At 48.6% G+C, this 27,392-nt stretch overlaps 2 protein-coding genes across 4 annotated transcripts in view; one reads left to right on the top strand and one right to left on the bottom strand.

Moving 5' to 3' along the window:
* Positions 1 to 14,497, top strand: part of CCDC191 (coiled-coil domain containing 191) — a 49,234-nt gene extending 34,737 nt beyond the window's left edge. Inside the window, exons 14-17 of the mRNA XM_083171544.1 lie at positions 1,396 to 1,539; positions 7,250 to 7,402; positions 13,611 to 13,765; positions 14,181 to 14,497. Coding sequence (XP_083027670.1) covers positions 1,396 to 1,539; positions 7,250 to 7,402; positions 13,611 to 13,765; positions 14,181 to 14,325 — 597 coding nt within the window. The 3' untranslated portion in view covers positions 14,326 to 14,497. The remainder of the gene's footprint in view (positions 1 to 1,395; positions 1,540 to 7,249; positions 7,403 to 13,610; positions 13,766 to 14,180) is intronic.
* Positions 14,498 to 20,380: 5,883 nt separating this feature from the next.
* On the bottom strand, positions 20,381 to 26,751 carry ZDHHC23 (zDHHC palmitoyltransferase 23). 3 transcript variants are annotated; one of them, XM_083171548.1, is made up of 5 exons: positions 26,650 to 26,751; positions 23,733 to 23,986; positions 23,007 to 23,651; positions 22,717 to 22,884; positions 20,381 to 22,477 (listed from the first exon to the last, which is right to left on the bottom strand). In XM_083171548.1, the coding sequence occupies exons 2-5, from the start codon at positions 23,882 to 23,884 to the stop codon at positions 22,210 to 22,212; spliced, it is 1,233 nt and encodes a 410-aa protein (XP_083027674.1). In that variant the 5' UTR covers positions 23,885 to 23,986; positions 26,650 to 26,751; the 3' UTR covers positions 20,381 to 22,209. The 3 variants fall into 3 exon arrangements, with proteins under 3 accessions (XP_083027674.1, XP_083027675.1, XP_083027673.1); XM_083171549.1 differs by having other exon boundaries at positions 26,546 to 26,728; XM_083171547.1 differs by having other exon boundaries at positions 26,538 to 26,727.
* Between the last annotated feature and the right edge of the window lie 641 nt (positions 26,752 to 27,392).

Genomic DNA, 27,392 nt, shown 5'->3' with positions numbered 1-27,392 from the left:
TATACTAATTCACCAATCCACAGAGAGAGCATAGCGTACTAATCCACAGAGACATTGCGTACTAATCCACCAATCCACAGAGAGAATATAGCGTACTAATCCACCAATCCACAGAGACATTGCGTACTAATCCACCAATCCACAGAGACATTGTGTACTAATCCACCAATCCACAGAGACATTGTGTACTAATCCACCAATCCACAGAGAGAGCATAGCGTACTAATCCACAGAGACATTGTGTACTAATCCACCAATCCACAGGGAGCATAGCGTACTAATCCACAGAGACATTGTGTACTAATCCACCAATCCACAGGGAGCATAGCGTACTAATCCACAGAGACATTGTGTACTAATCCACAGAGAGCATAGCATACTAATCCACAGATACATAGAGAGCAAACAGTACTAATCTACCAATCCACAGAGACATTGCGTACTAATCCACCAATCCACAGAGAGAGTAGAGCGTACTAATCCACAATCCACAGAGACATTGTGTACTAATCCACCAATCCACAGAGAGCACACAGTACTAATCTACCAATCCACCGAGAGCATAGCGTACTAATCCACAAATACATAGAGAGCATAGCGTACTAATCCACAGAGACATTGTGTACTAATCCACCAATCCACAGGGAGCATAGCGTACTAATCCACAGAGACATTGTGTACTAATCCACAGAGAGCATAGCATACTAATCCACAGATACATAGAGCGCAAACAGTACTAATCTACCAATTCACAGAGACATTGCGTACTAATCCACCAATCCACAGAGAAAGCAGAGCGTACTAATCCACCAATCCACAGAGAGCACACAGTACTAATCTACCAATCCACCGAGAGCATAGCGTACTAATCCACAAATACATAGAGAGCATAGCGTACTAATCCACCAATCCACAGAGACATTGCGTACTAATCTACCAATCCACAGAGAGAGCATAGCGTACTAATCTACCAATCCACAGAGACATTGCGTACTAATCTACCAATCCACAGAGAGAGCATAGCGTACTAATCCACCAATCCACAGAGAGCACACAGTACTAATCCACCAATCCACAGAGACATTGCGTACTAATCCACAGAGAGAGCATAGCGTACTAATCCACCAATCCACAGAGAGCACAAAATACTAATCTACCAATCCACAGAGCGCATTTGTGCAGAGCAGGTCTGTCAGCCGGTCAGTCACCACCTGCCTGCATTGTGCCCTAATGTGGCAGCCCTACTGGATGTTAGAAGCGACAGACTATAAGAAATATTTTACAGGATTGTTCAACTTGATTCATAAATCAGATCCGTTCCTCATGGCAGGAATTACTGGAGACTGCTGCCTGGCAGCTCCGGCTCACCCATCTGTCCTTCCCTGTAATTCCCAGAAAGAAGAGGAGAAGCAGAGGAGGCTGCAGAGGGAGCGAGACATGAACGAGAAGGCCAGGCTGCACCAGGAGAAGAGGCTGCTGAAGTTCTGGGGCCTTGGACCATGGAAGAAGTTGGTGGCACAGTCCAGGAGTGATATGGAGGTAACACGGCGGCGGTTTCCTGCGTTTTATTGTTCTGTCTCTCAAACAATAGGGACAGATAAACTTAGGTGTTACATGGATCCGGCGAGCACAGTAGCTCAGTCATCCGGGGAGGGGGGGGGGGGGAATATCTATTATGCTTCACTCTGTAGCAAAATGTCCCGTAGCGTGTTCTACATTCATACGTCATACAGTGTGGGACTTATTCAGTGCCCAGTAATACATGCGGGTCATGGTCTGTATGCAGATTGCTGCATCTATGGCGCCCGTCCATCCTCCTATGGTGGGCGCTGTCATCACTGTCTGCATTATTCCAGGTGAGAGATCGTCTGTGTGTACTGCCACTGCATTATACCCACCCAGCTGTAGGTGGAAGCGCTGATAGATGCGGACAGTTGGCTGCGTCTGGCTACCACCCATGCAGAGTGCATAAGATCACAGGATCCATCAACAATACGAACCTGGGTGCAGCTCTGAGCGCGGCCCGTCATCAACATATTGCAGCATATACAGGAATGTAGATGCAGTGATAAGATGCACACGGGCACAGAAACTGGGCATCCTGCTCCTCGCTCTGAATGCTGCAGGAATGGGCATTAATTAGTGCCAGCAGGGTATCAATAGTGAGTAATGGATACTGCGGGAATGGGCATCAGGTACTACCAGCTGGGCAGTAATAGAGGGGGTACTGGATACTGCGGGGATGGGTATTGGGCAATGCCAGCAGGGCAGTAATACAAAGAGTACTGGATACTTTGGGAATGGGCATCAGGTAATGTCAGCAGGGCAGTAATAGAGGGAGTACTGGATACTGCGGGATGGGCATCAGGTACTACCAGCAGGGTAGTAATAGAGGGAGTACTGGATACTGCAGGGATGGGCATCAGGTACTACCAGCAGGACAGTACTAGAGGGAGTACTGGATACTGCGGGAATAGACATCAGGTACTGCCAGCAGGGCAGTAATAGAGGGAGTACTGGATACTGCAGGGATGGGCATCAGGTACTACCAGCAGGGCAGCAATAGAGGGAGTACTGGATACTGTGGGGATGGGCATCAGGTACTGCCAGCAGGGCAGTAATAGAGAGAGTACTGGATACTGCAGGGATGGGCATCAGGTACTACCAGCAGGACAGTAATAGAGGGAGTACTGGATACTGCGGGAATAGACATCAGGTACTACCAGCAGGACAGTAATAGAGGGAGTACTGGATACTGCGGGATGGGCATCAGGTACTACCAGCAGGACAGTACTAGAGGGAGTACTGGATACTGCGGGATGGGCATCAGGTACTACCAGCAGGGTAGTAATAGAGAGAGTACTGGATACTGCAGGGATGGGCATCAGGTACTACCAGCAGGACAGTACTAGAGGGAGTACTGGATACTGTGGGAATGGGCATCAGGTACTGCCAGCAGGACAGTAATAGAGGGAGTACTGGATACTGTGGGAATGGGCATCAGGTACTACCAGAAGGGCAGTAATAGAAGGAGTACTGGATACTGCGGGGATGGGAATCAGGTACTACCAGCAGGGCAGTAATAGAGGGAGTACTGGATACTGTGGGAATGGGCATCAGGTACTGCCAGCAGGACAGTAATAGAGGGGGTACTGGATACTGCGGGGATGGGTATTGGGCAATGCCAGCAGGGCAGTAATACAAAGAGTACTGGATACTTTGGGAATGGGCATCAGGTAATGTCAGCAGGGCAGTAATAGAGGGAGTACTGGATACTGCGGGATGGGCATCAGGTACTGCAGGAATGGGCATTAATTAGTGCCAGCAGGGTATCAATAGTGAGTAATGGATACTGCGGGATGGGCATCAGGTACTACCAGCTGGGCAGTAATAGAGGGGGTACTGGATACTGCAGGGATGGGCATCAGGTACTACCAGCAGGACAGTACTAGAGGGAGTACTGGATACTGCGGGAATAGACATCAGGTACTGCCAGCAGGGCAGTAATAGAGGGAGTACTGGATACTGCAGGGATGGGCATCAGGTACTACCAGCAGGGCAGCAATAGAGGGAGTACTGGATACTGTGGGGATGGGCATCAGGTACTGCCAGCAGGGCAGTAATAGAGAGAGTACTGGATACTGCAGGGATGGGCATCAGGTACTACCAGCAGGACAGTAATAGAGGGAGTACTGGATACTGCGGGAATAGACATCAGGTACTACCAGCAGGACAGTAATAGAGGGAGTACTGGATACTGCGGGATGGGCATCAGGTACTACCAGCAGGACAGTACTAGAGGGAGTACTGGATACTGCGGGATGGGCATCAGGTACTACCAGCAGGGTAGTAATAGAGAGAGTACTGGATACTGCAGGGATGGGCATCAGGTACTACCAGCAGGACAGTACTAGAGGGAGTACTGGATACTGTGGGAATGGGCATCAGGTACTGCCAGCAGGACAGTAATAGAGGGAGTACTGGATACTGTGGGAATGGGCATCAGGTACTACCAGAAGGGCAGTAATAGAAGGAGTACTGGATACTGCGGGGATGGGAATCAGGTACTACCAGCAGGGCAGTAATAGAGGGAGTACTGGATACTGTGGGAATGGGCATCAGGTACTGCCAGCAGGACAGTAATAGAGGGAGTACTGGATACTGCGGGGATGGGCATCAGGTACTACCAGAAGGGCAGTAATAGAAGGAGTACTGGATACTGCGGGGATGGGAATCAGGTAATGCCAGCAGGACAGTAATAGAGGGAGTACTGGATACTGCAGGGATGGGCATCAGGTACTACCAGAAGGGCAGTAATAGAGGGAGTACTGGATACTGCGGGATGGGCATCAGGTACTACCAGCAGGGCAGTAATAGAGAGAGTACTGGATACTGCGGGGATGGGCATCAGGTACTACCAGCAGGGCAGCAATAGAGGGAGTACTGGATACTGCGGGGATGGGCATCAGGTACTACCAGCAGGGCAGTAATAGAGAGCGTACTGGATACTGCGGTGATGGGCATCAGGTACTACCAGCAGGACAGTACTAGAGGGAGTACTGGATACTGCAGGATGGGCATCAGGTACTACCAGCAGGGTAGTAATAGAGAGAGTACTGGATACTGCAGGGATGGGCATCAGGTACTACCAGCAGGGCAGTAATAGAGAGAGTAATGGATAATGTGGGAATGGGCATCAGGTAATGTCAGCAGGGCAGTAATAGAGAGAGTACTGGATACTGCGGGGATGGGCAGCAGGTAATGCCAGCAGGACAGTAATAGAGGGAGTACTGGATACTGCGGGAATAGACATCAGGTACTACCAGCAGGACAGTAATAGAGGGAGTACTGGATACTGCAGGGATGGGCATCAGGTACTACCAGCAGGACAGTAATAGAGGGAGTACTGGATACTGCGGGAATAGACATCAGGTACTACCAGCAGGACAGTAATAGAGGGAGTACTGGATACTGCGGGATGGGCATCAGGTACTACCAGCAGGACAGTACTAGAGGGAGTACTGGATACTGCGGGATGGGCATCAGGTACTACCAGCAGGGTAGTAATAGAGAGAGTACTGGATACTGCAGGGATGGGCATCAGGTACTACCAGCAGGACAGTACTAGAGGGAGTACTGGATACTGTGGGAATGGGCATCAGGTACTGCCAGCAGGACAGTAATAGAGGGAGTACTGGATACTGTGGGAATGGGCATCAGGTACTACCAGAAGGGCAGTAATAGAAGGAGTACTGGATACTGCGGGGATGGGAATCAGGTACTACCAGCAGGGCAGTAATAGAGGGAGTACTGGATACTGTGGGAATGGGCATCAGGTACTGCCAGCAGGACAGTAATAGAGGGAGTACTGGATACTGCGGGGATGGGCATCAGGTACTACCAGAAGGGCAGTAATAGAAGGAGTACTGGATACTGCGGGGATGGGAATCAGGTAATGCCAGCAGGACAGTAATAGAGGGAGTACTGGATACTGCAGGGATGGGCATCAGGTACTACCAGAAGGGCAGTAATAGAGGGAGTACTGGATACTGCGGGATGGGCATCAGGTACTACCAGCAGGGCAGTAATAGAGAGAGTACTGGATACTGCGGGGATGGGCATCAGGTACTACCAGCAGGGCAGCAATAGAGGGAGTACTGGATACTGCGGGGATGGGCATCAGGTACTACCAGCAGGGCAGTAATAGAGAGCGTACTGGATACTGCGGTGATGGGCATCAGGTACTACCAGCAGGACAGTACTAGAGGGAGTACTGGATACTGCAGGATGGGCATCAGGTACTACCAGCAGGGTAGTAATAGAGAGAGTACTGGATACTGCAGGGATGGGCATCAGGTACTACCAGCAGGGCAGTAATAGAGAGAGTAATGGATAATGTGGGAATGGGCATCAGGTAATGTCAGCAGGGCAGTAATAGAGAGAGTACTGGATACTGCGGGGATGGGCAGCAGGTAATGCCAGCAGGACAGTAATAGAGGGAGTACTGGATACTGCGGGGATGGGCATCCGGTAATGCCAGCAGGATAGTAATAGAGGGAGTACTGGATACTGCGGGGATGGGCATCAGGTACTGCCAGCAGGGCAGTAATAGATGGAGTACTGGATACTGCAGGGATGGGCATCAGGTAATGCCAGTAGGACATTAATAGAGGGAGTACTGGATACTGCAGGGATGGGCATCAGGTAATACCAGTAGGACATTAATAGAGGAAGTACTGGATACTGCGGGGATGGGCATCAGGTAATGCATGTAGGGCAGTAATAGAGGGAGTACTGGATACTGCGGGGATGGGCATCAGGCAATGCCAGTAGGGCAGTAAAAGAGGGAATACTGGATACTGCGGGAATGGGCATCAGGTACTACCAGCAGGACAGTAATAGAGGGAGCACTGGATACTGCAGGGATGGGCATCAGGTACTACCAGCAGGACAGTAATAGAGGGAGTACTAGATACCGCAGGGATGGGCATCAGGTACTACCAGCAGGACAGTAATAGAGGGAGTACTGGATACTGCAGGGATGGGCATCAGGTAATGCCAGTAGGACATTAATAGAGGGAGTACTGGATACTGCGGGGATGGGCATCAGGTAATGCATGTAGGGCAGTAATAGAGGGAGTACTGGATACTGCGGGATGGGCATCAGGTACTACCAGCAGGGCAGTAATAGAGAGAGTACTGGATACTGCGGGGATGGGCATCAGGTACTACCAGCAGGGCAGCAATAGAGGGAGTACTGGATACTGCGGGGATGGGCATCATGTACTACCAGCAGGGCAGTAATAGAGGGAGTACTGGATACTGCGGGGATGGGCATCAGGCAATGGCAGTAATTGAGGGAGTACTGGATACTGTGAGGATGGGCATCGGGTACTACCAGCAGGGCAGTAATAGAGGGAGTACTGGATACTGCGGGGATGTGCATCAGGTAATGCCAGTAGGGCAGTAATAGAGGGAGTACTAGATACTGCAGGGATGGGCATCAGGTACTACCAGCAGGACAGTAATAGAGGGAGTACTGGATACTGTGGGGATGGGCATCAGGTACTACCAGCAGGGCAGTAATAGAGGGAGTACTGGATACTGCGGGGATGGGCATAAGGTAATGCCAGTAGGGCAGTAATAGAGGGAGTACTGGATACTGCAGGGATGGGCATCAGGTAATGCCAGCAGGGCAGTAATAGAGAGTGTGCTGAATACTCATCCAAACTGTGTTCTCCATCCCCAGCGAGCGGCATCATGTCACCGCCAGGCGCTGCTGAGTGGCACCCTGAGGGGCTGGTTACATGCAGTGAGAGAGATGGAGGCCGAAAGTCGCCATCGGGCAGAGCAACTGGCGGCCAACTTACTCCTACGGAGGACATTCCGGCAGTGGATTAAGGTGAGTTAGTGTTAGTTATCTGCTGTATCCCCACTGGCGACACACGGACACCTCCCAGCACACCGCCCTGGAGCTGTAATAGGAATTTCCATTCATATCCATCAGTGGCTAATAATATAATATGTAATGCCTCAGTACACCGTGCAGCGCCGGATGCCTCATACATCCAGCCTCAGTACACCATGCAGCGTGATATACCTCATACATCCAGCCTCAGTACACCATGCAGCGCGATATACCTCATACATCCAGCCTCAGTACACCGTGCAGCGCCAGATGCCTCATACATCCAGCCTCAGTACACCATGCAGCGCCGGATGCCTCATACATACAGCCTCAGTACACCATGCAGTGTGAGATACCTCATACATCCAGCCTCAGTACACCGTGCAGCGTGATATACCTCATACATCCAGCCTCAGTACACCATGCAGCGTGATATACCTCAGTACACCGTGCAGCGCGATATACCTCATACATCCAGCCTCAGTACACCGTGCAGTGTGATATACCTCATACATCCAGCCTCAGTACACCATGCAGCGCCGGATGCCTCATACATACAGCCTCAGTACACCATGCAGTGTGAGATACCTCATACATCCAGCCTCAGTACACCGTGCAGCGTGATATACCTCATACATCCAGCCTCAGTACACCATGCAGCGTGATATACCTCAGTACACCGTGCAGCGCGATATACCTCATATATGCAGCCTCAGTACACCGTGCAGCGTGATATACCTCATACATCCAGCCTCAGTACACCGTGCAGCGTGATTTACCTCATACATCCAGCCTCAGTACACCGTGTAGCGCCAGATGCCTCATACATCCAGCCTCAGTACACCATGCAGCGTGATATACCTCATACATCCAGCCTCAGTACACCGTGCAGCGTGATATACCTCATACATCCAGCCTCAGTACACCATGCAGCGTGATATACCTCATACACTCAGCCTCAGTACACCGTGCAGCGTGATATACCTCATACATCCAGCCTCAGTACGCCATGCAGTGTGATATACCTCATACATCCAGCCTCAGTACGCCATGCAGTGTGATATACCTCATACATCTGGCCTCAGTACACCATGCAGCGTGATATACCTCATACATCCAGCCTCAGTACACCATGCAGCGTGATATACCTCATACATCCAGCCTCAGTACACCATGCAGCGTGATATACCTCATACACTCAGCCTCAGTACACCATGCAGCGTGATATACCTCATACACTCAGCCTCAGTACACCGTGCAGCGTGATATACCTCATACATCCAGCCTCAGTACGCCATGCAGTGTGATATACCTCATACATCCAGCCTCAGTACGCCATGCAGTGTGATATACCTCATACATCTGGCCTCAGTACACCATGCAGCGTGATATACCTCATACATCCAGCCTCAGTACACCGCGCAGCGTGATATACCTCATACATCCAGCCTCAGTACACCATGCAGCGTGATATACCTCATACATCCAGCCTCAGTACACCGTGCAGTGTGATATATACCTCATACATCCAGCCTCAGTACATCGTGCAGCGTGATATACCTCATACATACAGCATCAGTGATGTGATATGTGACACCTGCATACCCTCCAACTGTACCGATTTTGCCGGTACAGTACCGTTTTTTAACAGTCTGTACCGGCAAAATCAGTTTGTACTGAATGTAGCGATTTTTTTGTAACTCACTGTCACTGTGTGCGCCGAGAAAAATAATTCCTCCTCCGCTCCTGGCTGTCAAGAGTTCCTGTTCTTGCAGCCCTGCGCCGGCTCTCCCCTCTCCCCCTCCGTTCTCATGAGTGCATTGTGGGCATGGTGTCATGACGTCACACGCCAGCACCACATCCTGTGCCCTCACTGTCTGCGCATGCTGAGTGATGTGATATGTAACACCTGTATACTGTGTGTGACTGAGGCTGTATAAGGAGCAGACTGCGGTGAGTGATGTGATATGTGACACCTGTATACTGTGTGTGACTGAGGCTGTATACGGAGCAGACTGCGCTGAGTGATGTGATATGTGACACCTCTATACTGTGTGTGACTGAGGCTGTATACGGAGAAGACTGCGCTGAGTGATGTGATATGTGACACCTGTATACTGCGTGTGACTGAGGCTGTATACGGAGCAGACTGCGCTGAGTGATGTGATATGTGACACCGGTACTTCTTTACTTTCACGGCGCCACTAGATAGGACAGATAGGACAGATAGGATACTAGATAGGATACGATTTGTATGCGATTTGACATAAGATATCGCATAAGATATAGGATAAGATTTACTATCCATTTCATTACCCCACTATCCACTAGGGCGTGGAGTGAGAATAGAATAGTGTGGCGAGCGCAGCGAGCCACCGAGCCCGAAGCGTGGCGAGCGCAGCGAGCCCCGCGAGGGGACACGGAATGTATTTTATGGAATTGCATGCAAATGGCATGCGATATTGGGGACTTGCTTTCAAACAACATCCGTGTCCCCTCGCGGGGCTCGCTGCGCTCGCCACGCTTCGGGCTCGGTGGCTCGCTGCGCTCGCCACACTATTCTATTCTCACTCCACGCCCTAGTGGATAGTGGGGTAATGAAATGGATAGTAAATCTTATCCTATATCTTATGCGATATCTTATGTCAAATCGCATACAAATCGTATCCTATCTAGTATCCTATCTGTCCTATCCTATATCTTATGCGATATCTTATGTCAAATCGCATACAAATCGTATCCTATCTAGTATCCTATCTGTCCTATCTAGAGTGGCGCCGTGAAAGTAAAGAAGTACCGTGACACCTGTATACTGCGTGTGACTGAGGCTGTATATGGAGCAGACTGCGCTGAGCGATGTGATATGTGACACCTGTATACTGTGTGTGACTGAGGCTGTATACGGAGCAGACTGCGCTCAGTGATGTGATATGTGACACCTGTATACTGCGTGTGACTGAGGCTGTATACGCAGCAGACTGCGCTGAGTGATGTGATCTGTGACACCTGTATACTGCATGTGACTGAGGCTGTATATGGAGCAGACTGCGCTGAGTGATGGGAAATGTGACCCCTGTATAAGGCGTGTGACTGAGGCTGTATACGGAGCAGACTGCGCTGAGTGATGGGATATGTGACACCTGTATACCGTGTGTGGCTGAGGCTGTATATGGAGCAGACTGCGCTGAGTGATGTGATGTGTGACACCTGTATACTGCGTGTGGCTGAGGCTGTATACGGAGCAGACTGCGCTGAGGGATGTGATGTGTGACACCTGTATACCGCGTGTGACTGAGGCTGAATATGGAGCAGACTGCGCTGAGTGATGTGATGTGACCCCTGTATACTGTGTGTGACTGAGGCTGTATATGGAGCAGACTGCGCTGAGTGATGTGATATGTGACACCTGTATACTGCGTGTGACTGAGGCTGTATACGCAGCAGACTGCGCTGAGTGATGTGATCTGTGACACCTGTATACTGCATGTGACTGAGGCTGTATATGGAGCAGACTGCGCTGAGTGATGGGAAATGTGACCCCTGTATAAGGCGTGTGACTGAGGCTGTATACGGAGCAGACTGCGCTGAGTGATGGGATATGTGACACCTGTATACCGTGTGTGGCTGAGGCTGTATATGGAGCAGACTGCGCTGAGTGATGTGATGTGTGACACCTGTATACTGCGTGTGGCTGAGGCTGTATACGGAGCAGACTGCGCTGAGGGATGTGATGTGTGACACCTGTATACCGCGTGTGACTGAGGCTGAATATGGAGCAGACTGCGCTGAGTGATGTGATGTGACCCCTGTATACTGTGTGTGACTGAGGCTGTATATGGAGCAGACTGCGCTGAGTGATGTGATATGTGACCCCTGTATACTGTGTGTGACTGAGGATGTATACGGAGCAGACTGCGCTGAGTGATCTGATATATGACACCTGTATACTGTGTGTGACTGAGGCTGTATACGGAGCAGACTGCGCTGAGTGATGTGATATGTGACACCTGTATACTGTGTGTGACTGAGGCTGTATACGGAGCAGACTGCGCTGAGCAATGTGATATGTGACACCTGTATACCGTGTGTGACTGAGGCTGTATACGGAGCAGACTGCTCTGAGTGATGGGATATGTGACACCTGTATACCGCGTGTGACTGAGGCTGTATATGGAGCAGACTGCGCTGAGTGATGTGATATGTGACACCTGTATACTACGTGTGACTGAGGCTGTATACGGAGCAGACTGCGCTGAGTGATGGGATATGTGACACCTGTATACTGCGTGTGACTGAGGCTGTATACGGAGCAGACTGCGCTGAGTGATGGGATATGTGACACCTGTATACTGTGTGTGACTGAGGCTGTATACGGAGCAGACTGTGCTGAGCGATGTGATATGTGACCCCTGTATACTGCGTGTGACTGAGGCTGTATATGGAGCAGGCTGCGCTGAGTGATGTGATATGTGACACCTGTATACTGCGTGTGACTGAGGCTGTATACGGAGCAGACTGTGCTGAGTGATGTAATATGTGACACCTGTATACTGTGTGTGGCTGAGGCTGTATACGGAGCAGACTGCGCTGAGTGATGTGATATGTGACACCTGTATACTGTGTGTGACTGAGGCTGTATACGGAGCAGACTGCGCTGAGTGATGGGATATGTGACCCCTGTATACTGCGCGTGACTGAGGCTGTATACGAAGCTGAGTGATGGGATATGTGACACCTGTATACCGTGTGTGACTGAGGCTGTATACGGAGCAGACTGCGCTGAGTGATGTGATATGTGACACCTGTATACTGTGTGTGACTGAGGCTGTATACGGAGCAGGCTGCGCTGAGTGATGTGATATGTGACACCTGTATACTGTGTGTGACTGAGGCTGTATACGGAGCAGGCTGCGCTGAGTGATGTGATATGTGACACCTGTATACTGTGTGTGACTGAGGCTGTATACGGAGCAGACTGCGCTGAGTGATGTGACACCTGTATACTGTGTGTGACTGAGGCTGTATACGGAGCAGGCTGCGCTGAGTGATGTGATATGTGACACCTGTATACTGTGTGTGACTGAGGCTGTATACGGAGCAGACTGCGCTGAGTGATGGGATATGTGACCCCTGTATACTGCGCGTGACTGAGGCTTTATACGAAGCTGAGTGATGGGATATGTGACACCTGTATATTGCGTGTGACTGAGGCTGTATACGGAGCAGACTGCGCTGAGTGATGTGATATGTGACACCTGTATACTGTGTGTGACTGAGGCTGTATACGGAGCAGGCTGCGCTGAGTGATGTGATATGTGACACCTGTATACTGTGTGTGACTGAGGCTGTATACGGAGCAGACTGCGCTGAGTGATGGGATATGTGACACCTGTATACTGTGTGTGACTGAGGCTGTATACGGAGCAGACTGCGCTGAGTGATGTGATATGTGACACCTGTATACTGCGTGTGACTGAGGCTGTATACGGAGCAGACTGTGCTGAGTGATGGGATATGTGACACCTGTATATTGCGTGTGACTGAGGCTGTATATGGAGCAGGCTGCGCTGAGTGATGTGATATGTGACACCTGTATACTGCGTGTGACTGAGGCTGTATATGGAGCAGACTGCGCTGAGTGATATGTGACACCTGTATACTGTGTGTGACTGAGGCTGTATACGGAGCAGGCTGCGCTGAGTGATGGGACATGTGACGCCTGTACAGAGACTGACACACAGGTATACTAGTGTCACATATCACATTACAGGTCCATCCTGGCTGCACTGCGTTGCTACTAAGACACATTTTCAGCAGACGCCTGACGCTGGGAGGTTTCCATGTTTCCTGGCGCTCTGGGGCTGTTTGGTGTGACTGTATTAATGATCCCTCTATTTACTTCTGGTCTGGAGATTGCAGCCGGTGTATGAGCTATAGATGGTAATGATCTGCATGGACCACTAATTAAGGAATTTGCGAATTAAGTGATTATCGATCGCCTGCGTACAGTAAGCATTGCGCACGGGGAAATAGCTAAACTGCGGATGCATTGCATTTACAATCCATACGGTTGCGGACAGGCAGCCGGCATCTTGGGTGCTAACCTGCCATTGTCCGGGTGTGCGAAGCCATCCATGCTGAATTAGGCCCTGAGCTCACACACTGCACCTACCGCCTCTCATATGTCCCCCTTGCGTTACAGTACAAGGACTATCTGTCTGTCCAGGAGGAGAGAGCGGAGCGGCGTTATAAGGCCAATGTGCGGAGAAAGACGTTCAGCGCCTGGCTGGATCTGGTACAAGAGGAAAAGCTGGCAATGTGGGAAAAGCAGAGGCGTGCGGCAGAACACAACCAGAGGTAGGTACAGGCAGGGGAATCCTACTTCTATACCTCCATACGATGTTGCACCCATCCGTTTGCCAATCTATGCCCCCTCCTGTGCATCCATCTATACCTCCATACGATATTGCACCCATCCATTTGTCCATCTATGCCCCCTCCTGTCCGTCATCTGTCCATCTTTGCCCCCACATGGTGCTGTCTGTCTGCCTATGCCTCCTCCCTCCTGTCCGTCTACGTCCCCATATATTGCTCTATGTGTTAAGGTCCCCATCCATCATTCCATAGCTCTCCTGCCCTGCATTGTACATAGAGGTGTCTGAGGCCCGGCTACAGGTTAGTGTAGGATAGTCCCTGATGCGGCAGTGATCAACGCGCATACTCAGACGCACAGTAATGTCTCTATCCTCATCTGCCGGTTACTGTCTTGCAGGCGGATCCTCCTGACAGCGCTTAGGACCTGGAGACACTTCCCGACATATATGCGAGAACTGAGGCTGAAGGAGGAGAGACGTCAGCTGCTCCGACAGAGAGTGGCGGAAATTCTCCCCGACTTCCGGCTGGGAACGGAGAGCTGACGATCAGGGAGGATGGGTGACACCCAAAGGACACGGTGACCGTAAAGCCCTAATGGACGCTAGAATACCAAGCCCGGGACATGGTTTTTTCCTCCATATGCAGAGACCCGGATCTCCCTAGCGTATGCTTGTGGTGTGGAAATAAAGACTGTTTATGTCATTAGAAATCCCAGTTACACAGCTGTCATCATGATGGTTCCCAGTCCTGTATATTACAGAGATGCCCCAGGCACTTTATTGTCCGGGGAAGTGTACACCAGAGATTTGCTCTGGCTCTGCTCCTAGGGTTTCCATGAAGAGTAGTTCTTCCAAAGTCCTGCTGTTCCATGGCCACATGTGGGCAAGTCTCCCTCCCTGTAAAGCTCAGTGTCCACAGCTGCCACATGCAAGGTATATAATATATGAGATAGGGCTCAGGACTGATAACGTTATCCCATCCTAACTGTATTCCCGGTATCATCCTATATGAGATACGGCTCATTACTGATAACGTTATCCCATCCTAACTATATTCCCGGTATCATCCTATATGAGATACGGCTCATTACTGATAACGTTATCCCATCCTAACTATATTCCCGGTATCATCCTATATGAGATACGGCTCATTACTGATAACGTTATCCCAGCCTGACTACATTCCTGGTATCTTCCTACATGAGACAGGGCTCAGTACTGATGTTATCCAGCCTGACTATATTCCCGGTATCTTCCTACATGAGAAAGGGCTCAGTACTGATAACGTTATCCAGCCTGACTACTTTCCCGGTATCTTCCTACATGAGACAGGGCTCAGTACTGATGTTATCCCAGCCTATGTTCCCGGTATCTTCCTACATGAGATAGGGCTCAGTACTGATAGTGTTATCCCAGCCTATGTTCCCGGTATCTTCCTACATGAGATATGGCTCAGTACTGATATTGTTATACAGCCTGACTAGGTTCCCTGTATCTTCCTACATGAGATAGGGCTCAGGACTGATAGCGTTATCCCAGCCTGACTACGTTCCCGGTATCTTCCTACATGAGACAGGGCTCAGGACTGATGTTATCCAGCCTGACTACGTTCCCAGTATCTTACTACATGAGACAGGGCTCAGGACTGATAACGTTGTACAGCCTGACTACGTTCCCGGTATCTTCCTACATGAGACAGGGCTCAGGACTGATAACGTTGTACAGCCTGACTATGTTCATGGTATCTTCCTACATGAAATAGGGCTCAGTACTGATAACTTTATATAGCCTGACTATGGCCCTTATTCAGATGCAGTACAAATTTGTTCTCAAAATGGGCAAAACCATGTGCACTGCAGGTGGGGCAGATGTAACATATATAGAGAGTTAGATTTGTGTGAGTTATTTTGTTTCTGTGAAGGGTAAATACTGGCTGCATCATTTTTACACTGCATTTTAGATTTCAGTTTCAACACACCCCGCCCAAATCTAACTCTCTCTGCACATGTTACATCTGCCTCCCCTGCAGTGCACATGGTTTTGCCCTTTTTGAGAACAAATTTGTACTGCAAGCAGATCTGAATAAGGGCCCATGTTCTTGGTATCTTCCTATATGAGATAGGGCTCAGTACTGAATCCATGACCTGATTATGACTTGTACATGGGAAGGGGGGATGTCTGTTACTGAGCCCAGCTCCTGTATCACACACGAGTGGGGGCCTCCTGAGGCAGGTGCTTGGCAGTAATATATAATGATGCCTGCACTGGTATTATTGCCGCAAAGGCAGCGATGGGAATAGTAACATACATACCCAAGACCAGTAGAAAACATTGAGGGTTCAGTGCAGCAAATGAACGGATCAGGGATGAGAGTACTCACATTTAATCAGTTTGACAAAGACAGGTACAGTGCTAAGTGTCAGTGTGATACCAGTGTAACACGGTCCAGCTCCCACAGCCTTACAGGTAGCTGCATACACGGAGGTGACCATCCTGGAGATTATACAGTCTGTACAATATTGGGCCTAATTCAGAATGGATTGCTAATCTGAGAAATGGCTGAGTAAACCTCCACCTAGACTGAGAAAGAACCCACCATCACAAATTTACAAATGTACGTGCAGATCCAGGCGCTGCCGTCAGTGCACACATGAGTAGGTCTGAGGCTGCCATTAACCTGCAGTTGAGGCTGAATACGGTCAGTGCTGACATCAGAAAACGACCAGAAACCTTCAATCAAACTGCACCTACTTAGCAATCAGGGGTTTTGCTGCTAATTACAGTAACAAGGCCAGTGGTTCAACAATCGGAGGGTTACGACGTCGCTGATTAGCGATCCATGCTAAATTTAGGCCCATTGTGCAGTGTGATCAGGTATCAGTGACGATTAGAATAATGGAGCAGCTTTGGGCAACCTTGTCCCCTTCTGCAGTTATCACTTCTTGCAGCATCATCCCTGGGTGTGGTGCATCGGGGATGCCTGGGGTCCCTACAGAATCTATGTGCATGCCTGCGGGGGCTTGTGGAGCTAGAATAAAGGCTGTCTTTATAGAAGGACACCGCCACTAGATGTGTCTGAGGAATCGGACACCAAACACTATATTAATGTATGGCATATACAGTACTGCGTGGAATAATATATGGCATATACAGCACTGCGTGTACACACTATAATAATATATGGCATATACAGCACTGCGTGTACACACTATAATAATATATGGCATATACAGCACTGCGTGTACACACTATAATAATATATGGCTTATACAGCACTGCATATACACACTATTATAATATATGGCATATAGAGTACTGCGTGTACACACTATATTAATATATGGCTTATACAGCACTGCATTTACACACTAATAATATATGGCATATACAGCACTGCGTATACACACTGTTATAATATATGGCATATACAGTACTGCGTGTACACACTATATTAATATATGGCATATACAGTACTGCGTATAAACACTATAATAATATATGGCATATACAGTACTGCGTGTACACACTATAATAATATATGGCTTATACAGTACTGCATATACACACACTATAATAATATATGGCAGATACAGCACTGCGTGTACACACTATAATATATGGCTTATACAGCACTGCATATACACACTATAATAATATATGGCTTATACAGTACTGCGTGTACACACTATAATAATATATGGCTTATACAGTACTGCGTGTACACACTATAATAATATATGGCTTATACAGCACTGCATATACACACTATAATAATATATGGCTTATACAGTACTGCGTGTACACACTATAATAATATATGGATTATACAGCACTGCGTATAAACACTATAATAATATATGGTTTATACAGTACTGCGTGTACACACTATAATAATATATGGCTTATACAGCACTGCATATACACACTATAGTAATATATGGCTTATACAGTACTGCATATACACACACTATAATAATATATGGCATATACAGCACTGCGTGTACATTATAATAAGGTATGGCTTATACAGTACTGCGTGTACACACTATAATAATATATGGCTTATACAGCACTGCATATACACACTATAATAATATATGGCTTATACAGTACTGCATGTACACACTATAATAATATATGGCTTATACAGCACTGCATATACACACTATAATAATATATGGCTTATACAGTACTGCGTGTACACACTATAATAATATATGGCTTATACAGCACTGCGTGTACACACTAATAATATATGGATTATACAGCACTGCGTATAAACACTATAATAATATATGGCTTATACAGTACTGCGTGTACACACTATAATAGAAAACTTTCAAATATATTAAGGGCTTTAACAAGGTACAGGTGGGAGACATTCTTCACAGGAAGAGGAGCAACAGAACACGAGGACATGCACTAAAACTGGAGGGAGGAAGATTCAGGGGAAATGTGAGGAAGAATTTTTTCACAGAAAGAGTAGTAGATATGTGGAATAGCCTCCCAACAGAGGTGGTAGACGCAAATACAGTAGTACAATTTAATTGATATTGATATCCTTACAAAAAAATAAGGATCAAATATGGTTTGAGGTAACATGTTTAAAAAAAGGGGCAGACTAGATGGGCCAAGTGGTTCTTATCTGCCGTCAATTCTAATATATGGCTTATACAGCACTGCGTGTACACACTGTAATAATATATGGCTTATACAGCATTGCATATACACACTATAATAATATATGGCTTATACAGCACTGCGTGTACACACTATAATAATATATGGCTTATACAGCACTGCATATACACACTATAATAATATATGGCTTATACAGTACTGCATATACACACTATAATAATATATGGCTTATACAGTACTGCATACACACACTATAATAATATATGGCATATAGAGTACTGCGTGTACACACTATAATAAGATATGGCTTATACAGTACTGCGTGTACACACTATAATAATATATGGCTTATACAGCACTGCATATACACACTATAATAATATATGGCTTATACAGTACTGCATATACACACACTATAATAATATATGGCAGATACAGTACTGCATATACACACTATAATAATATATGGCTTATACAGTACTGCATATACACACTATAATACGGTATGGCTTATACAGTACTGCATGTACACACTATAATACGGTATGGCTTATACAGTACTGTGTGTACACACTATAATAATATGTGGATTATACAGTACTGCATGTACACACTATAGCTGCTATTACATACAGAATACACAGGAAGTGCAGACATATCAGTATCATCGTAATGGTCTGCTATGGAGCGTATCCAACCGGAGGTTACACAGGAGAACGTGGCAGCTGCGGATCCTGTGCAGTAACTGGAGCTCATCTTATTATATATATAGAAGGAAATCCTATCCCATGATATTACCGGTGGGTCAGCTGTCTCCTCTCCGCAGTCTGTTCTGTAAGCTGTGGCACATCATAGTGACAGGCACACAGGTAGATGTCCGGAGAGGTCATGTTATGGACTATCAGTTACATGCAGGGTTAGGTATGCACTTCTTAGGCTATTGTTATGTTATATATTGTACTGACAGCTTGCACTTTGTATTAAGAGAAGCTGGTTTGACCTGCTCAGTCCTCGGCTCTGCCTCCACGGTGCGCTCTGCACAGAGCTGTACCTGTAACCCCCTATCAGTGTGCTTGGTTTGATACACAGGATGCACACGCTCCAGTTTACAGGTCGAAAGCGACAAAAGGTTGACACAAGTTCAACATGTTATGTCATGGAGGGGGGAGAGGAGGATAGGAGGGAGATGACTACTTTGTCTACTCTCTCTACCTGCTGCCTCATGTCCTGCCCATCGCTGCCATGCTTACTTCTTGCCTCAGGTCTTACCTGCACCTCATGTCACCTGTCTGTCTCCCCCTCCTACTAGATTGTAAGCTCCTTAGAGCAGGGCCCTCTTCCCTCCTGTTCTCACAGCACCCTTCTTGCATTTCAACTACAGCTTTCTTACTCACCCACGATCTATACCTGCATCTCTTCTCACTTCAGGGGTAGATTTATGAAGCAGTGATAAAGGAGAAGTGATAAATTGACTTGTAATTTATCACCTGCCAATCAGCTCCTGACTGTCCCTTTTTAAACTTAGCCTGTAACTTAACAGTCAGGAGCTAATTGGCCAGTGATAAAGTACCAGGCACTTTATCACTTCTCTTCCCATATCACTACTTCATACATCTGCCCCTCACTTCCTTATATCTCAGCTGTATTGTGTACTAAGATTTGTGCTGTTAATTGTGCTCTGTTCTGTTTACCCTGTACTGTTATAATGTGTTCTATATGTACAGCGCTGTGTACCACTTGTGGCTCCTTATAAATAAAATTATAATAATAATAATGGTTGACACATAAAAAGGTTGAAATAAGTGCTGCTCCACTGTAACCCGGTCAGAGACTACAGCCAGAACCTCGGAGGGGAGAGCAGGAGGAAGTGGGGCGTCCGGAGACCATATCTGACACACCGCCCGACATACATGCATTTCCTATAAGAGCAATACTACAGAATGTTCCATCAAACATATTCCTAGTTTTATCCTCTTTATTACACAGCTGCTGAATAGGTAACCAGTCTGTACAGGAGAGGTGTGGTATGGCGGTCCAACATTCGGGATCCCGACGGTCAGTATCCCAACAACGGAATCCCGACTGCCAGTGCTCCGCCAAAGGGGCGAGCACAAAGAAGCCCCTTGCGGACTCGGTGGCTCACTACTCTCTTCTATTCTCCCTCTATGGGGGTCGTGGAACCCCACAAGGGAGAATAGCCCGTCAGTCAGGATCCCGACTGTAGGGCATCTAAACAGCCGTAATTCCGATGTCGGAGTACTGACCGTCGGAATTCTGACTGTCGGGCAGTCATCTGGCACCCGTACAGAATCACATGTGTAGGAGGGGGATTTGTACAGAAGACACAATTACAATACAGAGTACAACATTCCTTTTGTTCTTTTTAAAAAAAGCACAACTCTGATTGGCCAACTTCTGTCCAGTTACATACAGCTCCTCCCTTTCCATATCGCTTATTGCCCAATCACTATTTCCCCTGTTGGAAATAGTGTCAGGAGCTTATTCATTGCTGCGCTGACTGAGGTACTGAAGTCACCTCTGCTCAAGCATGGTTATCCTTAACACTTGGAGTGATTAAAAAAAATAAAGAGATTTAGCAACTACTACAATCCAGCAATGTTTTATATAAAGTGCAGAACAGTGAATATTGCTGGACAGGGTGTGTGGTGGGGGAGGGGGGATTCCTATTACAGGGCAGGGTAACCCTCCCAGATTACAAGTAGATACGTTGTAAATGTAAAAAATAATTACACACTTTCTTTTTCCCCTAAAAAGGCAACAGAATTATTATTACATAATCATTCAAATCGTCCGCTGGGATTCCTTCTTTTACTTCCATCCTGTAATGTGGGGTCTGTGACCCTTCCTGGACACTCTGGGGATGGGTGCTGAGGACCATTGAAAATGAGGTGAGAATTGGTGCCAGATTTTCAGGGGGTATAAAAGTGGAGCGACTCCTACTGTGTATGTGTGTGTAGCTATATTACACAATGGCCCTTATTCAGATCTGATCGCAGTACAAATTTGTTTGGAAAATGGGCAAAACCATGTGCACTGCAGGTGGGGCAGATGTAACTTGTGCAGAGAGAGTTAAATTTGGATGGGGTGTGTTGAAACTGAAATCTAAATTGCAAAAATATGCAGCCAGTATTTACCCTGCACAGAAACAAAATAACTCACACAAATCTAACTCTTTCTATACATGTTACATCTGCCCCACCTGCAGTGCACATGGTTTTTCCCATTTTCCAAACAAATTTGTACTGCGGTCATATCTGAATAAAGGACAATGTTCTGGTCAGAAGGGCACAACCCCTTTATAGTAATGATACAATGACAGTACCTGTGGCAGTGTTATACCAATCATCATCCCCTAATCACCTACAACATTCTACACGTTAATTAGAAGATACTGGAATGCTGAAATACTAATGACATACAACTGGCGGCAGGGGAGATGATGGAGTAATAGAATGCTGCACCCAGTGATGTAACAATAGCAAAAATTGGCGCTACGCCACTGGCGGCACCAGAAATTCACAGCTGCTAATGCCCTAGGTGAGATCTATAGGAGTGTTGTATAATAGGTCAACAATGCAATGGTCAGATGATCTATAGAAATGATTGGAAGGTGAAACAATCAGGGACCTGAATTCCTGTAATGTCTGCAAATATAAACACAATGTATAAAAGTCTTAACCCAGAACGTGTGGCGCTTCCAGATGTAAGGCGCTGTCCCGCACACCTGGCCGACAGGTAAGGCACCGAAGAGCTCGGGAGGCGTGTTCACACTATGTCCGACACATTGTCTTCCCCACTCGGACTGTCCAGGGACAGGAAGTGAAGCCAGTTGTGGAGCAACCCCTGGTTATAGGTCCCCGTATCCACAATCAGACCGCCAAAGATCCAGCGGCCGGTCTTCTCCCGCAGGGCGATGCGAGCCTCCCGCTCTGTGACGTTGTAGCTGATGTTACAGAGCTGGACCAGCAGGATATAGCCCATTCCGGCCGTGACGATGGCGCAGTACCACACGCAGGTGAAGGCAAACGATGTGCTGGGCAATTGGACAGGTGAGCATTAGTCATCGCGGCAGAAGATTACCTGGACTAATACTCTAATATCTGGTTACAGCATTAGCTCAGCGTCTATTCTACAAATACAACACTTAGGACTAAAGGCCGACGTGCACAAAAAGTGGTGAACCTGGAGCTCTTACCCACTGCACACACTCAGCACTACAACACTCGCGCCCTAGCCTGTGACCCGCCACCGTGCAGCTACACACCGCGTTACCTGTAGTTGGCGTAGACTCCTGGGCAGTAGAATAAGGCACTGAGGAGATTTTGGCTCCGGCAGAGGGTTCTAAGTGTCAGTATTATCCCGTATATGGACGTGAATAGGAAAACCAGAAGGAGGAGGATGAAGAACTTGTGGTTCCGAGCTCCGATGCAATTGTTAATCCTACAAAACCCAATGTAACAATTAACCTCGTTATTGCAGTGACAATGTGTCTCCCGTAGACCGAGGCGCTAACGGGCCTCTCCCCGCCCTAGCGGTAGTTCACCCTCCTGCCCCCCACTTACCACACACAGTGATGGTCCAGCCGCTGGACGCAGCTCCCGCAGATTCTGCAATGGCCGCTCCGTGGACGTCTCACCAAGTGGCACACCTTGCACCAGTTCTTCTCGATGAGGAGGTGATCTTTCTCCCCCTGGACACCAGGAGACTCATTCTCCTGACTCGCCCACACGTTATTTCCAAAATCACCCCCAGACTTCACCCTGGGGGTATTTGTGCTTTTGCTGAGGTAGCCCGGATCCTTTTTGGCCTTCACCAGACACAGAAGAGTAAGCAGGAGGCCACTGGTGACGGTGGTTAAATGCCCCCATCCTATGTGACCCTTCAGAAAGACCTCCCGCACAAAGTTATGGTACATGTACCCCAGGGAGAAGAGGGCGAGGCTGAGGAAGAGGAGGGTCTTTCCCTTGCGCCTGTGCGTCAGCCTGTAATACCAGATCACCAGCAGCGGCAGGGAGCTGAGAGTGACCACAGTCAGGACCACGTGGACGGCGGCCACATACAACGAGACAGGTAGCAGGATCAGTGGCGGTAAAATGGTGACATCCAGCTTCTTGGCACCGCGAATCCACGGCACGCGGCAGCGGTCAGAAGCGGTCTCGAGGACTCTGGCCAAGACCTCTGGTTGCAGCGTTCTACAGGTGATCCATCTGTAGACAGAAAACAGAACGATAACACAAAGTGGCAGCACCGCACCTATAATGCACTACACGGAGCTCCCGGGGACTCACCTGTCACAGGCCTCGTCCACATCCTCACAATCACACAGGCAGGCTGCCAGGTGGCTCTTCTCCCCCTTCTGGTTTATGTATTCGCAGCAGCAGAGGCCATCATCAATGTCACCCGCGCCCCTCGGAGTCCTCTTCTTCCTCACACCGTTCATATTACCATCCTTCGCTATAGGGGCCAGGCATCAAGGAGTCCACAGGCCACGCAGAAGTCTCCGGGTATACACATAGTGGGGTGGCTCCTTCCCGGGGAATCTCTGCAGAGACAAAGTGTATGAGCCCCTCAGATGTAACAGACACAGACACACTAAGCCCACACAGGAGGGGATGCGCCTCGGCTACAGAATCACACGTCATTATATCATATAACATTCTGCTAGAGGGGAGAGTAGCCATTCACGTGTAAGGGGTTAATTGCAGCATAGCGCACATGTATACACAGCCGGACTGTCCACAGTAACAATACTGAAACATGAGGCACACACAGCACAATAGCTGCCCCCCCCCCCATCATGTGTGCTTAATGGATACACCACACACAGCGCAGGATACAGGACATTATACTGCACTGTCCGCCAACCAGTACCACAACATCTCATCCCGGCATCCCCCCCCCCCCGGATACTCAACACCCTGCGTTCAGGGGCCACATCTTCTCTCACCCCAGCATTATTCCCCGGATATTCCTACACCCTGCGCTCCAGGGCCATACCTCACCCCAGCATTACCCCCGGATATTCCTACACCCTGCGCTCCAGGGCCACACCTCACCCCAGAATTATTCCCCGGATATTCCTACACCCTGCGCTCTGGGGCCACACCTCACCCCAGCATTATTCCCCGGATATTCCTACACCCTGCGCTCCAGGGCCACATCTCACCCCAGCATTACCCCCGGATATTCCTACACCCTGCGCTCCAGGGCCACACCTCACCCCAGTATTATTCCCCGGATATTCCTACACCCTGCGCTCCAGGGCCACACCTCACCCCAGCATTATTCCCCGGATATTCCTACACCCTGCGCTCCGGGGCCACACCTCACCCCAGCATTATTCCCCGGATATTCCTACACCCTGCACTCCAGGGCCACACCTCACCCCAGCATTACCCCCGGATATTCCTACACCCTGCGCTCCAGGGCCACACCTCACCCCAGCATTACCCCCGGATATTCCTACACCCTGCACTCCAGGGCCACACCTCACCCCAGCATTACCCCCGGATATTCCTACACCCTGCACTCCAGGGCCACATCTCACCCCAGCATTACCCCCGGATATTCCTACACCCTGCGCTCCAGGGCCACACCTCACCCCAGTATTATTCCCCGGATATTCCTACACCCTGCGCTCCAGGGCCACACCTCACCCCAGCATTATTCCCCGGATATTCCTACACCCTGCGCTCCGGGGCCACACCTCACCCCAGCATTATTCCCCGGATATTCCTACACCCTGCACTCCAGGGCCACACCTCACCCCAGCATTACCCCCGGATATTCCTACACCCTGCACTCCAGGGCCACACCTCACCCCAGCATTATTCCCCGGATATTCCTACACCCTGCGCTCCGGGGCCACACCTCACCCCAGCATTATTCCCCGGATATTCCTACACCCTGCGCTCCAGGGCCACACCTCACCCCAGCATTACCCCCGGATACTCCCACACCCTGCGCTCTGGGGCCACACCTCACCCCAGCATTATTCCCTGGATATTCCTACACCCTGCCCTCGGGGGCCACATCTCACCCCAGCATTATTCCCCGGATATTCCTACACCCTGCGCTCTGGGGCCACATCTCACCCCAGCATTACCCCCGGATACTCCCACACATATCTCAATATAACTGTGGCACTCACTGCAAACAAATGTAACTGCTCCCGGTGCCCTGTGTGAGTGAAACCCAACATCACCACAGGTAACGGCGACACTCGGGTAACATAAAGTGACAATTACACAGCTAGCGTGTCAGTGATCCCTCATGTTCCTCAGGGCGAGAACCGTCTCTCTATTATCTGAGTACCATTATATTACACTTGAGATGATTCTTTTGGCTCCTGTGCATCGCATATCACAAGTCATAAAGGTATGTGCAGCCCATACTGGCATCTGGTTCCAATCGCACCCTGTGTAGTGTATCGCTAGATGGGAAGCAATCTAGCACAAAACGTAGTGTGTGTGGGCACCGTATACACCACCCCAGCGGCAGCATAGGATCACAGTGAGAGCTGGCACCCCGGACAACATGCATATTACAGGAGTACAGTACACACATCACACTAAACACATATATATACACAGAGTACAGTATATACATTGTGTATGTATGTGTATACTGTACAGTGTGTGATGTGTGCATTTAGATGTGTGTGAATATGTTTGTGTGTACTGTACTTATGTAATATGCATCTCACAAGTTGTACAGTATACACATACATATTACACACAGTATACATACACACACATATTACAGTATACACATACACACAGTATAGTATACACATAGTACAGTATACACATACATTATACATACACATAGTACAGTATACATACACACAGTATAGTATACACATACACATAGTACAGTATACACATACACACATTATACATACACATAGTACAGTATACACATACACACAGTACACATACACATAGTACAGTATACACATACACACAGTACACATACACATAGTACAGTATACACATACATATATACACAGTATACATACACATAGTACAGTATACACATACAGTATACATACATACAGTACAGTATACACATACATACACAGTGTAACTTACACACTCACACAGCAGTAGCACAGTGGGAGGTATCACAGGACGCGGGCACAGCAGAATTCCCCAGTGTATGTGTGAGAGATAGGACGGTGGGAGCCCCCGGTGTCCCCGGTACCTGCTGTCCCGCCGCTCGGTGCAGTAGACTCTTCGGTTCCTTCCCGGTTCTCTCTGCTACTGGCAACAGCTGATGGGCGTGTCCTCACTTCCTACCCCGCCCCTAGCCCCGCCCGCGTCACGTGCCCCCTTCCTGCCCAGTCCCTCCCTATGTGCATGTTGTATCCCAGTGCTCGTACCTCATAGCCCTCCCATTATATCACTCCCAGTGCTCATAGCCCTCCCATTATATCACTCCCAGTGCTCCTTACCCTCCCTTTATATATCACTCCCAGTGCTCAGTATCCCCCCTATTATATCACTCCCAGTGCTCAGTATCCCCCCTATTATATCACTCCCAGTGCTCAGTATCCCCCCTATTATATCACTCCCAGTGCTCAGTATCCCCCCTATTATATCACTCCCAGTGCTCAGTATCCCCCTATTATATCACTCCCAGTGCTCAGTATCCCCCCTATTATATCACTCCCAGTGCTCAGTATCCCCCCTATTATATCACTCCCAGTGCTCAGTATCCCCCCTATTATATCACTCCCAGTGCTCCTAACCCTCCCATTATATCACTCCCAGTGCTCAGTATCCCCCTATTATATCACTCCCAGTGCTCAGTATCCCCCCTATTATATCACTCCCAGTGCTCCTAACCCTCCCATTATATCACTCCCAGTGCTCATAACCCCCCCCCCCATTATATCACTCCCAGTGCTCAGTATCCCCCTATTATATCACTCCCTGTGCTCCTAA

The sequence above is a fragment of the Crinia signifera genome, chromosome 2 (assembly GCF_055691185.1).
Source record: "Crinia signifera chromosome 2, ASM5569118v1, whole genome shotgun sequence".
NCBI lineage: Eukaryota > Metazoa > Chordata > Amphibia > Anura > Myobatrachidae > Crinia > Crinia signifera.
Note: the sequence above shows the minus strand (reverse complement) of the source record. Positions and strands in the feature narration are given on the sequence as shown.

Coding starts and splice junctions, on each gene's coding strand:
- ZDHHC23 (XM_083171548.1), bottom strand. CDS start 23,884: ATGAACGGTGTGAGGAAGAAGAGGACTCCGAGGGGCGCGGGTGACATT. Junction 23,652..23,732: donor GTGGACGAGGCCTGTGACAG/GTGAGTCCCCGG, acceptor TTCTGTCTACAG/ATGGATCACCTGTAGAACGC. Junction 22,885..23,006: donor CTGGACCATCACTGTGTGTG/GTAAGTGGGGGG, acceptor TGGGTTTTGTAG/GATTAACAATTGCATCGGAG.